Source organism: Lepisma saccharinum, chromosome 24 (genome assembly GCF_977018435.1).
Source record: "Lepisma saccharinum chromosome 24, izLepSacc3.1, whole genome shotgun sequence".
NCBI lineage: Eukaryota > Metazoa > Arthropoda > Insecta > Zygentoma > Lepismatidae > Lepisma > Lepisma saccharinum.
Window position 1 is genome coordinate 38,063,907 of NC_139252.1, and position 15,844 is coordinate 38,079,750.

Sequence of the window (15,844 nt, forward strand, 5' to 3'; positions counted from 1 at the left end):
CACGTATGGGAATCGAACCGGGACCCATGGCGTCGTAGCGCGCTGTGCTAACCAAAGAGATCGGTTTGGTTAAATGGAGACCTGGACAGTTATTTATACTCACACCCATAACACTCCCCGCTACACTTTCTAATCACCCCTTTTGGCGCTAAATATAGCTACATTTACCCCGCTAAAAATGCCCTTACAACTCACCAGGTGAAACATTCTGAATAAGCTCCTTGGGTAGGGACCAATCACCAACTTTGTGACCATCAAAACTTGCGTAAATGTAGAGATTTTTACATGAAATTGTCATAGCAGGTAAACGTACTGGCTTGGTAATTGCAGATTAGTGAAACCGACCGACACCTTTAAAGTTGGCGGATTTTCAACCTGCCCTAAGGAAATTTCTTAAAATACACTTGACATTATGGAAGATGTATTCGTAATTACCCGTGTGAAATCCGCGACGGATCTTTTATCGTGCATTGTATGCATTTAATGTCCCCCCCTTGCAGCGGTTATCGACAATTTCACGGTTCATTGCTTTCTGTGTGTGTGTCGCTTCCTGATTTCTCCAGACATTCTCTTCTTTTTCACACGACTCATGGTTTGTGTGCTTGGGAGTTCGTCGGTTTAGATCCTGCGACGGGCATCCTGTTTTCCGTGGCTTCAGACTCCGTCAATCCCGGTAAATACTGGGCCACGGACGCTTCTCACCTTCTCGTCCGAATTTATTTGTACGAACAACTAGTTTACCGTTCTTTTTTCCATGTTTACATTGCTCTTCACGTTTCTTCCATCAAATTCAACCTCCGTAGCGAAATGATTAGCACGGCGTGCTCTAACAGGTGCCGTGCTGTTAGCGAACGTGCTCGTATCGAACACGTGCTCTTGGCGAACACAGTTACGGAAGGATTTGCAGATGTGTGCTGTTAGCGAACACGCAAACTTTGTCCTGCCTTATTTGTCCTTGAAACTGGTCAGCATGCAAGTGTTGCCAGCCAACTTGCGTAGTGAAACGCCTCAGTGGCTGTTGCCTCTTGACCGGACCTGACTCACCCCCTGATCATTCTTCAATCGGGTCTTCCTTGTCGCACAACAGTTTTGCTACCTTGTGTTCTGACGTCAGACGAGGAATGCCTACGAGGTTAGGTTAGGTTCCATTAGCAAAATTACAATGAAAAATTATTATTTAAGCTAAGATAACTAAACATAGCTAGCCTAACCAAACAACGTAGGCATCTAGCCTAAAATCAAAAAGCTTTCTCCCGTGACGTCAGAACACAAGGTTGCTCAAGTGTTGTGCGATAAGTGAGACCCTTCTTCAATTGACTGTGAAACCAGCAAGAAGAGTGAAATAAAATTAAAAATATATAGCTAACAGTACAATTGGGTACTTGTAATTTCAGGTTGACACCATCGTCTCATTAGCGCTATCGGGATAAAAACTCCGAATATATTTCACTTAATAATCAAACTAAAAGAGGAAGCGATACATGCCATGTTCCAAATTAGGCAGGGTGAACTTGAAGTCTTTAGCGGTAAACGGAAGAAGATTTACATGAACATCGACACCCGGATGAAAACAGCTTTGGAACAACCGAAAATTGATATTAACATTTACAAATGTCTTAGGAAGATGTCCTTTGTACAAAAAGTAACCTACGTTGATTAACATTTACATTTCCTATGTAAAATTTGATTTTAAGGAAGATGAAATATATCAACATTTTAACAAAAACTTTCATCTAGTTAACCTAAATTGTTGAGGATCCTTCATTTAGCTAATTTCAAACACAAAATGATAATAAGGTATCACTGGTAACACTTGCATGTTGAGCACTTTCAAGGACAAACAAGACAGGGAAAGTTTGTGTGTGTTCGCTAACAACACGCACCTGCAAATCCTTTCCTTCCGGTACAGCGCCTTGAATAACGTAGTGTGGAAAACGATTCAAGAAACTGGTTCCCAAGACTGATGAGAACATAGATGGCAGTGCGATCAGTATCGGTGCTAATTTTCTTATGAAAGTAATGCGGCTTTGTTAGTTATTGGAATATATTATGTACATCTGTTTTTCTTGAAAGGCGGTACGTGAATAGATGGAAACAGTTATATTTGTGGAGTGATTTGCAGTCACGAAATGGCATTAATTTGGAAAGAAAAGTAAAATAAAATGAATAAATAAATAGCATGCGTACGTAACACAAGAAGAAACATCGCAATGTGATTCCGGACGTCAGGTCTTGGACTGTGTATTAGAGTTTATTTTTCTATGTTATTAGAATATAAATAGTATCCTGAGAGATATTTCATACCGAGGCGACAAACCACAAGTGTCGCTTGAAAGCGAGCAGCCTTTCGAACCGTAGGGACACAAGCTCTGACTGCACCGTTTACTCAAGGAGATTTGAGACCAAAGTGACACGCGACAAACGATACGAGGATTTCACACCAAAGCGACACGGGTCCTTCGGTCCAAGGCAACTTTCATACCGAAGCGAGATGCGACACATGTCGCTTGGAAACGAGCCAATCAAGAGCAACATTTCACATTGTAAAGGCATGACGGGCAGCACAGGCCAGCCTTCGGTTGGTGAAATCCTCAAGCGATAAGTGTCGCGTGCCGCTTGTCGCTTTGGTGCTCAATCTCCCTAAACCAAGACATTCATTGCATCGCGCATGCGCGAACAACAAACCAGAGCAACATGTTGCAAGCTATTGAGGAAATGGCCCTTTTGAGCAACGCACAAGCGACACGTGTGGCTTATCGTGTCGCCTAGATCTGTTGGTCGCACAATTAGCAGCAAACGTTTGCTAATAGACTGAAGGCACCATGTCGCTTGTCACTTAGTTGGGAACTCCCCCTGTAGCGCGTCGCTTCAGTCTGAGCACCCTTCCTTTAAGGAGCTTTCCGACCGAAGTAACAAGTAGCATGCGAATACGCCATATGAACGTGTCGTTTGCTGTTTCGACCCTCATGCGCAATGAATGCTATTTTACAGTCTGGAAGTGACTGTGTCACTAGTCACATCAGTGTGACCATCCCGTGTCGCTTGTCCCATTGGTCCGAAAGTTTCCTTACACTCATGTCGATGGCATTAAGGAAGTTTTGTGGGTTTCCCCTTGTCGTTTCATGCAATCATCATTATCATCATTGCCGCGATTAGTTTAAAGCGGAAGAAAAGAGACAGTAAATATAAAAAATACAAATGCTTCAGTGTGGATATCTTTAGAAGACATGATGATGATGATGAGAATTATGAACCTAATTCCTACACAAAAATTTAGTTACCAAGAGCATTCCACGCGTATTTTTTCTCCCGTATTATTAACGAAAGTATGACGATAACAGGACGTGGTCGACTGTCTAGAATGTTCGTTAATATCTTCGCGACCACTGTACTAAATATATCAATTATCACATTCATAGAAATGTTTCATGTAAAAGAACCTGACGTTGCATCGAAAACTCCATTTACTTCCATTATAAGCAGACGAATACCAAGCACGGAGACGAACACCAGCGCCTCTAGCGGTATCATATTCGAGTGGAATCAGCCAGAGAGCCCAGAACCGTGCCGTTTTCCACACTACGTTATTCAAGACGCTGTACTTCCGGTGTTCGCTGCGAGCACGTGTTCGCTGCGAGCACGGAATCCTCTAACACTAGGGGTCAGATGTTCGATTGATTGATTTAGTTAATTTTACTTCGCTTTTCTGACTCTTTTGGCTAATTGCGAAGATGAGAATGAATGGTGATATGATGAAATTGATGAGAAACAAAGAACGCCCAAGCCGGGATTCGAATCAGGAACCCCGTGCGTCGTAGCGCGCTCTGCTAACCACTCTGCCACGGAGGTCGGTGGTCCCACAGAGGTAGGAACGACACAACACAAGGCCTACAGGGTATACTGGCTATAAGTCAAGACGCCAGAGCCTAGCTGGTCTTCAAAAGCCAGTCCAGGGTGATGCGTGGAAGAGAGTTTGGCATTTGGACGTCTTAAGAAAGGTTCACCCCTTAGACCCAGCTGAATAGTGATGGATGATGGAGTGATGTACCGGTTGATCGCCCCCCTTCCGCCCTCTGACGTCAACACTACCATAAAAGATTCCTAGCTTTTGGGACCTAACGTCGCTCACAGCTTCAAGAGCTGTAGTGAAGTGGACGGCATCAAATTGTTTTATACAGGGTGGCCTTAAAATCTGGACACACGGGCAAATATATCACTAAAATAATATACAGGGTGTCCGAAAAGTCTTTCCCTGATTACAAACTTTATTCATATCCACTATATGTAAGGCAGAGATGTGAAAGTGGTGTCAAAATGTTGGAAAACTAACCAAGTTTTTTTTTGTTACAGGTAGAGACGCGTACGTTCCGCAAGACCTTTGTGCCACGTCACTGGGTGAACTGCTTACGAAAAATCTTCCTTCATTCAATGAGGAAAAAAGCTCAGCGTGTCCCCTGGTATCATTAGGCAACAAGGCCTGTACAATTTGCACTTTGTATGCATGAAACAATAAAAGTTTGTGTAAGATATCATGAAGAGAACTTTTTGGCTGATGTTTTACGTTGTTTGAAATCGCTGAGGTTGATGGTTCGGCCACTTCTCGGAAAGTCAGCAACAGACCCTGTGGTCTTGAACTTGTCATACCACGACTTAATGCTCTCGACATCGGGCAGCATCTTTCCATACGTTGTTTGAGAGTTCTTCTGCACTGTTATTGGTGACCGGGTCTCATGATACCAGAGGACGCGCTGAGATTTTTCCTGATTTGTGAACATTTCCGGTTTCCTGGGCACTGACACTGTTACACTACAGTCACGTTACTGAAACCTGCAACAAAGAAACTTGGTTAGTTTTCCAACATTTTGGCACCACTTTCACATCTCTGCCTTACATATGATATGAATAAAGTTTGTAATTAGGAAAAGACTTTTCGGACACCCTGTATATATGTAGCAAAGGAATATCAACTCCAAGTATTCCTTCGGTATCCGTGATCTCTTTAATATGCCTCACTTAAACCTAGACGATCCTTCGTCATTTCTGCTATACAACAAAATATGTGTTTACAACTTATAGACACCCTGTATATATATTAACCATGTAAGGAGCACCGCTTAAATTGGATAACGTTTCACTACTTATTCGAATTTACTTTGGATTTATCTCATCTTGCGTTGCATCTCCGCCACTGCCATCCCTCGTAGTGACGGTGAGGGTGAGTGGTTATAAGATTACATATACAGGGTGCTCACCCTCAAGGTATAATTTGTGTATTAATAAGATGTTTTTGTTGTTTTAATATTGACTCCACGAAATCAATAACGTTGGCGGTATATAACTGTATAGGTGAGCATTGACACATCTACTAAATCAGTTGGAATTTTTCAGTATCAAATTCCAAGCATTTTTTTCCTCCACCTGTGGCGATGCCACTGCTCGACATACGAGATGTATCATCAGCATATGGATTTAAGACCCAAAATATGTTTCTTCAATTCCATATTACATGGTGTCCATGCTGCAGTCAAGCAAACTAAATTGATATAATTGATATAAGCCAGGGGCAGCATAGGATTCTCTCAAGAGTCAAATTCAGTACAAATTCATAATTTATGATTTTTCACGTAAATATACGGCCAATATTTAAGCACATGTGGCGTGCTTCTGTTGACAAAATTTCGATCTGCTAGTGTTGCCAGCTACGAAGATATGTCCAGAAAATGGCACTTTTTCACTTAACCCATTAAATCGCCCGTCATGAATCCATCAAATGCTGCATATGATCAATATTGGTCATAAATGACAGATTGACATGGCGCCAGTTATCAGACGTCTACTTATTACCCTTCGATAACTTCTTTTATATTTTTCTCACTCAAAACTGCATTTCTGGAAAAAAATTAACGCTGCCTTCCGCCAATTATTAATTTATCTAATTTTCTGTATGGATTAAACTGATAATGTTAAGCATTAGAGAGTATCTCAATGAATGAGGCTTTATAATGCAGAAAACCCGGTGTAAATATCTCTTACGGTTTTCATGATATAAATTTTCAAAATTTGGATTGCGCGACTTTCGAAACACTCTGTATAAGGGAGAACGATACACAACAGAGCAGGGGCGCCGACTTGTCAAAATTATTGGGGGGGGGCTCTGATCACTGAAATAAATGAATGAATGACTCACTCCCTCCCTTTTTTTAAAAAATAAAAATTACGTCTTCGTATAGCAGTTCTTAAGCAGCTATTATATTCCTCATGCAAATGAAATGTAACATGAAAAATGTTTAGAAAATGTTTCTAAGTCTCTTTATGTCTTTTGTGTCTGTTCATTTGTTTTTTTAGATAATTAACATTTTTATTGAGAAGTATGTATTTACATTAAGAGACCAACCTAACAGTTTTATGCCGGACTCGGTAGCCGAGCGTGTTGGGTGGTCGACTCAACTCGCTTTGATCCAGAGGTCTCCGGTTCGAGTCCCGGCGAGGACATGGGTGTGTTTTAATGTCCGCAACAGACATGTGATGGGTTGCAAATAACCTTAGTGTTGACGTACCCATAAAATAAGGAATATTTACAATATTTAACAGTTTTATTTAATTATTTACATAAATGTTAACACAAATCGCAGGAAAATAGTTTTACTGTTTGGTTCTTGCTACAATATTTTACTTTTTTAATTTAATTTTGCAATAATAAAAAAATAGCATGTACACTAAGATATAAAGTGACATACACAACAAAAACATATGAACATGATTTAAAAATAAAGCAAAAGTTGCTCTACGCAGTGTGCAACTCATTAACGAGCGGTCTCAGGTCCAAATTTTCAAGCACAGTTTGATGTATGTGGAGTATCGCTAAGCTGCTTAGTCTCTTCTGCCTCATTGTAGATCTCAAATATGTCTTCAGTCGGCGAATAGCACTGAATGGCCTTTCGGCTGTGGCTGTCGTCACTGGCACAGTGCGGAAGAGCATCATCAATTTGGAAACTTCAGGCAGAAGCTCCTGGAGGGTACTGTCTTCCAAAAGAAGCTTCCTTATGTCACGCATAGCAGTTAAAAGCACTTTCTTCTGTTTGGCGATATCACCAAGCATGGACATGTGTAAGGATAGTCAGTCTATCGACATCCAAATCTTGGCGAAAGAATTCTCGCGTTTGCTGAGAGTTTGTTGTGCAACTGTTCACAGTTGAGATGCATTCTTTCTCTACGGCTTCTATTTTTTGTAGTCCTGTAGATTCATCTCCTTGTTTAAAACATGATTTTGCTGTGTCACACACGTCAGTGTATATTGATTTTTAATACTATTTTGGAGTGTAGAACTTGTGATGTTTGGCAGCATCAGGATTTTCAAGTCTCTTAGGGTCGTGACGTTGCCGGGGCAATTCTAGCTCATCAACGAGGCTGGGTTTGCCCTCTGTGCATTTCTCCCAGAACTTCTCAAAACACATTCGCTTTTCTTGAAAGATGTCCGCCAAGTATTTTAGTTTTGATTCCACTTTTGTAGCACCAATGCGTGAAGACTGAATCTTACAGTTTAGCTCTTCTATTTGACCCATCACATGGCAGTAGAGGGAGAGAAAGAAAAATGTCTTGAAGTGAAGCATTGTCTCCAGGTATCCAGCACATTTTGATGCTGCGTCAGTAGAATCTTCTTCAGAAAATTTCTCAAGAAAATTGAGAAGGTTTTCATAGTTCCTTAGGATCTGTTGCACACTGGAGGCTCTCAACGTCCACCGACGAGGGCAAAGTGGTCGCAGTCCAGTATGGCCAGCCTTCTCATTAACATCAATAATATTCCTAAATATTTGCATTCTTTTAGGGGATTCCCAAACAGTCTCTAACAAGTCGTTGGCTAAATTCATTATGTCTCTGATTAATATATGTATAATAGTAAATAATGATTATATTCTTAGTATATAGTAATAAGTCATGGGTTTTGTTGTCTCCGGTCATAGCCCCCCCCCCCAAAGTTGATGGTTTAGCGGTCTCAGCCCCCCAAAGTTGATGGTCTAGAACATTTCTAATGTGTGTTTAAAGTTAAGTTCATTTGGCACAATTCAGAGTAAACTTTACAAGAAAAAATTAATACATTAGATCCTCTTAAGCAAAATTATTCGGGGGGCTCTGCCCCCACATCATTAACATTGGTGGGGCTCGAGCCCCCCTAAGCCCCATGGAGTCGGCGCCTATGCAACAGAGCGTGAGATTTCGGGTACTCTGTACATTTTAAAACATGATCCGAGATAATTCTATGTGTAAAATGACTGATTTGTATGTAATGTTATTTCTTTCAGCTCATGGCAAACGTAGCGGACCTCCGACTAGAATCTCGAACGAGGAAATACCAGCTCTAGCCGTCGCCAGCCCTGACGACACCCGGTGGTTCATTTCTAAGCTCATAGAACAGACGATTCCAGAGAACAGCGATAATACGGCGGACGAGAGCTTCAAGCTATGGCAAAGGATAAAAGCCTACAAGGCGCTGGAGAAGAGGGACAATGTAGAGAGGTTAGTGAAGAATTTTGGCCTCTCTAGCTGAAAGAAAAAGGTTTAATTTCTTTAAATGCCAATAGATGGCGCAGTTGTGTTCGTACGTCACTCGCACACACAGGTCAGTCGCTTCACTTCCAGCTGCCCTACACCTTGCTACCTGTTTAATTGGACAACCGAACGAGTTGAACAAGTGATAGGATTTGAAGTAAATTTCTTATATGGGACAAACGGATTTCTTCAAATTTACAGGAGAAATTACTTACCGAATGCAGTTTCTTTATAGTTGTGGAAGTTCGGGGAAGCGTTTCTCGCATCGTTCATTGAATTTTGCCGGTAAATCATGTATTTTTCGATATAAATGTGTGACCGATGCACGAAAGCTCTTGCATCCATTTACTTCCTGCCGGATGTTGACTGTGTGTGATGACGTAATCACGGTCAGTGTTTCCAAACACGTGTTTTTGTAACTGAAGAAGGTACATTTCCGCAAATGGTTTGTGGGGCTATGTGTCAATGGTTCGTGGGGCTATGCGAGAATGGTGTGTGGGGCTACGCATTTTTTTTTCTAAACCAATTTTTAACTATTCTAACCTAAACGTGACCTAACCTAACCTTACCGGAAATGGTTCGTTGGGCTATGCATGAATGGTTCGTGGGGCTATGCGTCAATGGTTTGTGGGGCTATGTAGGTATTTTTGGGTGCAGTGGGGTGGAAACACTGCATGCCGAGTACGGTAGTGAAACTGTGACCGCCATTTGCGTGTTGCCGAAGGCAAAAAGAAACGAACAAAACCTACTCGATATGTCGCAAATAGAGCTTATTTCCGTGAAATAAGCGAAATGCCACCTTCAACAATGTTTCTCAATGCAGAATACGTAAGTACGAATATTCAAATTAAATGAAGTAGCAAATTTCAGCCGTTTGTCCGATATAAGAAATTTACTGGAATGGGCTGCACGTAGTGGTGACGGTTTGATTGAAGTTCAGTACTTAGTTGGGTAAAAATCTGATATTCCCCGGACACCTATAACTTCTTCGTTTTGTCAAATTTTGACATTTATACTTACCTATCTGCTTCGCGGAACATTCTTTAACGTGTATTCACGTTTTTCGTCCCGGAATCGGTGGGAAATTTAAACTAATTTTTTTTTTTGTTTGAAATTTTTGAGTCCAAATTTCCCACCGATTCCGGGCTCCGCCCCTGGGGTAATTGACCTACCGACCCCAACCGCTAACGCGGCCCCACCTCCGCTCCGCTCCGGGCTCCCCGACTTTATCTATAGAGTCCCTGTTAAGGGCATGTTAGAAATTGGTCGGAGTCACCTGCCCCCAAATGAGCCCCATACTTTTAAATTTGAAGAAATCCGTTACATCACACAAATCACCTTCCAGATGTTAGACAATGCTACAGGAACTTGTTACCGTAAGTAGTTTCTTCTGTAAAAATGAAGAAATCTGTCCGGGGAATATCAGATTAGTACCCTTAGTTGTTTCACATTATTTCAGTTGATTTTGTAGTATTAGTAACTACTGTAACGCAACTCCCATGCTGCGTTTGGGATCGAACCAAGAACCTCTAGATTTAATTGGGTGATGTAGCTATTCCTCATTCATCTCTCAGATGGTTATCACTCGCTTGGCCTAAATGTGATAAATGCAAGAGGTTACCTTTTAAAGGAATGGCGATAGAAATTAGCTTAGATTGGATATGGGTTTTATACTCTCCATGACTGAACCGATATGGATTGGTTAAGAAAAGGATATTACTTGCCTTACAAATATATGGAGATTGTTCCTAGCTTGTCCTCTCAACTATCACTTGTCTGACCTCCCTGTCAGACATCGAATCTATCACACACCATCGTCCAATAATCGTTCTCCACTTTGCTCCTCTCTCACAATCCGCAGACCTTACTCTCTCTCGTATTCTCGCCAACTGCCCACACCTCCTGACAATTCCAACACTCTTGCCACATACGACTTCCAAGTCAATCACCCGACCTTTACCTGATTACTTACTCAGCATTCCTTTCCCTGCTATCTGCTAATCTAAGACTTTACTTTGTACCCAATACCTTGGGTACGATACGCTCCTCTACCCCCTAAAGAAAATCTTTTGATTTTCAACTAAAGATGAAAGATTTAAAGTTCTATTCCATATCGATCCTTTCTATGGAGAGATTTTTTTTTTATTATAAAATATAGTCCCAAAATTATTGAATTAACATACCATAACCAAAAATATATGTAAATGGAATAATATAGGTCCTGAAAATATAGATATATCACAAGTCTCGATAGAAAAAAAAAGAGAAGAAAAAAAATACATGTCTGCGTAAAGCATATAAAAGGTAAACACTGGCACGTGAGTTTGTTATGCTAACTTGACAATCTGCTCGTGCGCGTATTCATTGAGAGGCTTACGCTATACATCTGAGTTCCAATACTACATGATGACGTAGCAAAGTCCGTGCATAAGCATGCAACACTCTGACACCACGTGAGAAAATTATAAAAGCATTGTACCACGAGAATGGATCTTGTCAAAATATATGTCTCAATGACACACTAGCGAAGTAGTGTAATCGATCCTGCAAGCACTGACACTGTACAACACTGTTATGTATTTGGAAGTTAATATTTACAAAATCAGCAACGTTTGTGATACTCATCCGAGTTACACTTGCACACATATGTCATTATCGATGTAAATTTCACCGTCTCTTACTTTATTGTATCATTTAAATATCGCTGTCGTTTTTATTTATAATATATGTCAACTATCACAATAAATATTTAATTAGAACATTTGAAGTTAATCAAAATATATACACTGTATCAGTAACTGTCCTTGAGTAATAATATATGTACATGAATTTATGTATTTGAAAATAAGAATATAATAGTGTTCGATAGATAAAATCACAGCACTAACATTTGTCCATAAAATAATCCTTGAGTTATCCTGATTCTCACAAAGAGTTCAAGTAAAATACCATAATTTTACTCTTGGTATCGTCACTTAATAGTCTTTGCGCATAGCAATGAAGTTTCTTCTTGAACCAAACCACGTATATATGTATATATTAGTTCCTTGTGGCCGTGAAAATGTTTTTCACTTTGATGCATTAACTTTGCAGTTACAAATATTTTCATTGATGAAAGACGTACAGTAGAGAACTGCATATCGTCGAATTGTGAATGTGAAGTATTTAGTTGTATGTAAATATTCTTCAAATCGATGTATGTATTATCAGCGTTGAATATTAGGTCTCACTACTACTTGACTTCAGTAGGAGTTAATTAGAATAGAATGAAGGAGATCCGTGTTAAACGATTTGGTGCTTATCAACTGATTTTGCTGAACTGCGTAATTAAAATTGATGAAAGGTCTTTTAAAACTCTACTGCAATAGGAAATAGGTTGAAAATCACCGTTCGCATTCGGTTGTAAAATCACCGCGCCAATAGCCTTACTGCTTGCATCCGTATATACCCTTACTTCTTTGGATGGATCATAGGCCATTAATACAGGAGCTGTAAGTAAAGCCTCTTTCAACCTCTCAAACGCAGTTTGCTGTTCTTCCCCCCAGAGAAATTTCTTCTTTTTTCCTATCAATTTTTGCAAGGGAAGTGCCATCTCGGAATATGATTTTAAAAACTTCCTGACATAAGATGTTAATCCGAGAAATGTGCGAACTTGTTTCACAGTTGTCGGTGTCTTATATTCCTTGATAGAATCAATGATTTTGTCATTGATCCGATAGCCAAATTTTGAAATTTTATGTCCTAAAGCAATGATCTCAGTGTAGCCGAAGTGACATTTTTCTATTGCAAGTTTCAATCCCGCAGCCTGTAAACATTGTAACATTTTCTCCAGAGTTACAAGCATTTCTTCAAAGGTATTTCCAAAGCAAAATAAATCGTCTACATAATGGGCAAAGTGATTGGGATCCAAATTTGAGCAAGCAAGGTGAATGCAACGAGTCATCGCACTTGATGAACTGACGTGGCCCTGTGGCACGACGTTCATTTGATACTGTGACATTCCTGGTATTGTAAATGCTGTATATTTCTTACTGTCCTCGGTGAGAGGAATATTAAAGAATCCGCTCTTCAAGTCCGCCGTACAGTAGTATTTCTTGCCCCCCATATTGTATAATATTTCATTGATGTTATTCACACCCAGAGCGTCAAATACAGACGATACATTCAATCTGCGATAATCCTGGCATAATCTATAACCCCCCTTTGCCTTCTTTACAAGGATAACTGGAGAGTTAAAGGGTGATTTTGTAGGAGAAATAACACCTTGCTTTAATAAAGTCTCAATCTGCTCTTTAATTTCATCACGAAGGTGAACTGGAATCGGGTAGGATTTTAAGTGAAATTCTGTGTCATCTTTTAGTTGAATTCTATGTTTATAATTCGTGGCTCTACCTATATCATCCTTTGACCACGCAAAAACATGTGGATATTTAATTAAAACAGCCAAAAGTTGCTCTTTTTGCTGAGGTTCTAAATTCGGATTCACATCAAACCGACTAGGGTCCGCCCGTGCGTCACTGACGTTCCCTGACTCTTCCGTCACGAAAACCTGTGCTTGTTCACCAATTTCATTCTTATTCTCATCATTATTGTTACTCATGATTGGCCTATCCCATGTTTCAGCTTTCCCGATAATAGTGCCCTTCTTAATTGTAACATTATAATTTAAAGGATTAGTGATCCAAATAAGATTCGAATCCGGATTAATAATTGCTCTGGCAACCATCAATCCCGTTTTCTCTTGAAACTGTAGGTCCGGTTCCAAGAGTGTTCTATCTTTGTCATATGAATTAGCCAATTTCAATGGAATGCACAAATGAGTCCTAGGTTTCACTTTTATCTTTTTAGCAGCTACAAATTCTGGTTGCAAAACATGCTGTAACAAATGGGAAACTTTGATTGACACGTCAAAAGCTTTCTTATTCTCATTTTTAATTTGGTTTCTAGGAGGTGTGCCAAATCTATGCAATGTAAGCTTATTTTCCTCAAAATCTAACTTAGCCTTTTGTCCCTTCAAGAAATCATTTCCTAATATAGTAACTTGATTAAAATCCTTAACGATTCTAAATGGATGAACAAATGTTTGGTTATGTATAGAAAATGGTAGCAACACAATTTCCTTAACTGTCAGTTGACTATTAGTGACCCCTCTAATCGCAGTATTTATATTAAATCGCTTGGCATTGACTGGTATGTTCTTATCTCCAGTTACCGAAATTTGACTTCCACTATCCAGGATGAACTGTCGAATTTCCCCATCTACTTTCACATTGATGTAAATCAAATCTTCAGAAGGAAAAGTGGAGACTGTTAGTGTTTTCCCCGAAGGCCCTGCACCTAGGTCCCCGTCATGTGCAAGTCTTACTTGTTTAAAATTGCTTCTGTTCTTACGAAAAGTAGAGTGATTTGTATTTACAACCTGATTGGTATGGTTATTTGGATCTTCGCGCCCCTGTTGTTGCTCCAAAAATGTTCGCGGCGATGAAGATGAAAAATGCGAACGCTGAAATCGAGGGTTACCGCCATTGCGCCATCGCCCCCTATGCGAACGTTGCGACTGTGTGTCGAGATTATTATTGTGGTTGTTATGCCAAGTATTTATGTTCTGAGTTCTATGATTACTATTATGATAATAGGTTCTCCTATTCTTTCTATTTCTAGGAACATTTTCTCTAAGTGGATATGAGAATGATGACTCAGTGAATGAATGTTTTTTCCGATGTTCAGCAAGTGCATTTACTTTAGCCTCAAGATTCTGGAATTGCAAAACTAAATCTGACTCATGAGATTGGAGTCCCGTGTTCGACTGTAATTGATCAAGGTCTTGTTGCAGTGCATTTAATCTTTCCTCGATCTCCCGATTAGCCTGAGAATAACTTATGTCAACATGCTCATTGACCGTGCGCTGCAACGTGATAGCTTGCTGAGTCGGCATGTAGGCTCGACTCGATTCAGAACACGACAGAGCTTTCATTGTCTCACATTCAGTTTCTAGAATTTTACGTTTTTGCACGAGATATTTGAATTGTTCAACATGTTTCAGGTCTCGTAACATTTCATGCACTGAATCATATTCCCTGTTATAAACTTCTTTCATAAAGTTAGGTTGTAAACCCCCACTTATTTGCTTAATTTGCTCACTAGTTTCCATGGCAGGATCTAATTTTAATAACAATAACTGTTTTTCTCTCACATATTTTGAAACAGGTTCATTTTCCTGATGGAAGCGTAATCTGATTTGTTCTTCTAATTGAAAAGTGTCCCCCGGTTCCGTAAATTCTTCCACAATTTTAGTTTTTAAAGTTACAAAATCTATATCCTGTGCTTCCTGAGTTCGACTCCAAGTATTGAACCATTCCAATGCTGAATCAGCCAAAAATGCCGGTAGCAATTGCCTTTTCTTTAAGTCATTCCACTCATTAAGAATAGCTAAACTTTCAAATTTGTCAATGAATTTTAATACATCCTCGTGAATGTTACCTTGAAACTGGATAGTTTCGAGAATATCGGGGTAGATAAATCTAGATTGCGCCATGATTCTATGATTAGCCTATGCGCAGGAAAAATGCTGGATTAGCTTAAAATTAGCACTAAGTTGCTTGTTTTCTTTTCTCATCCCCCCGTGGCTTTGACAGGACATTATCAGCAATTCAATTGTTTACTCTCCCGGAAATTTGATAAGTTAGGTTCAACAATCGCGTAACAGAGTGACGACAGTACCGAACACATCTTTAAAATATTTAACCAACCTTTATGCAACATCCTAATGTTAATTCTCATCTTTTCACAAGCCAATAGCCGAATAACCTAGTTAAAGCTCTACTCTTATTTATTTGCGCCTTACCGCGTAGCATATTGCTAGGCCTACCTTTTGCTTTCTTTTCTTGATCTTTGGTAACAATTGATAATTAACACAACGTGAAGCGCTAAGAAGTGAAAATTCCGGCGCCATATCTCCCGTACGTAATTTGAAAAGCTAGAAGGCTCTATTATTTTCATCATATTTCGGAATGAAATAGATGAAAATCGCAGTATTTCACGTACTGGAGTGTTTTCTCATCACATTTGCAAAAAAATTGATGAGAAGCCCTAAGCAGACTCCACCACGTAACGCAACTCCCATGCTGCGTTTGGGATCGAACCAAGAACCTCTAGATTTAATTGGGTGATGTAGCTATTCCTCATTCATCTCTCAGATGGTTATCACTCGCTTGGCCTAAATGTGATAAATGCAAGAGGTTACCTTTTAAAGGAATGGCGATAGAAATTAGCTTAGATTGGATATGGGTTTTATACT

General features: G+C 39.8%; 1 protein-coding gene across 2 annotated transcripts in view; it reads left to right on the forward strand.

The window, feature by feature from the left end:
• Positions 1-15,844, forward strand: part of LOC145978248 (uncharacterized) — a 321,631-nt gene that overhangs the window by 252,916 nt on the left and 52,871 nt on the right. For both annotated transcript variants that reach the window (XM_083110734.1, XM_083110733.1), the window contains exon 3: positions 8,301-8,514. In XM_083110734.1, coding sequence (XP_082966860.1) covers positions 8,301-8,514 — 214 coding nt within the window. The remainder of the gene's footprint in view (positions 1-8,300; positions 8,515-15,844) is intronic.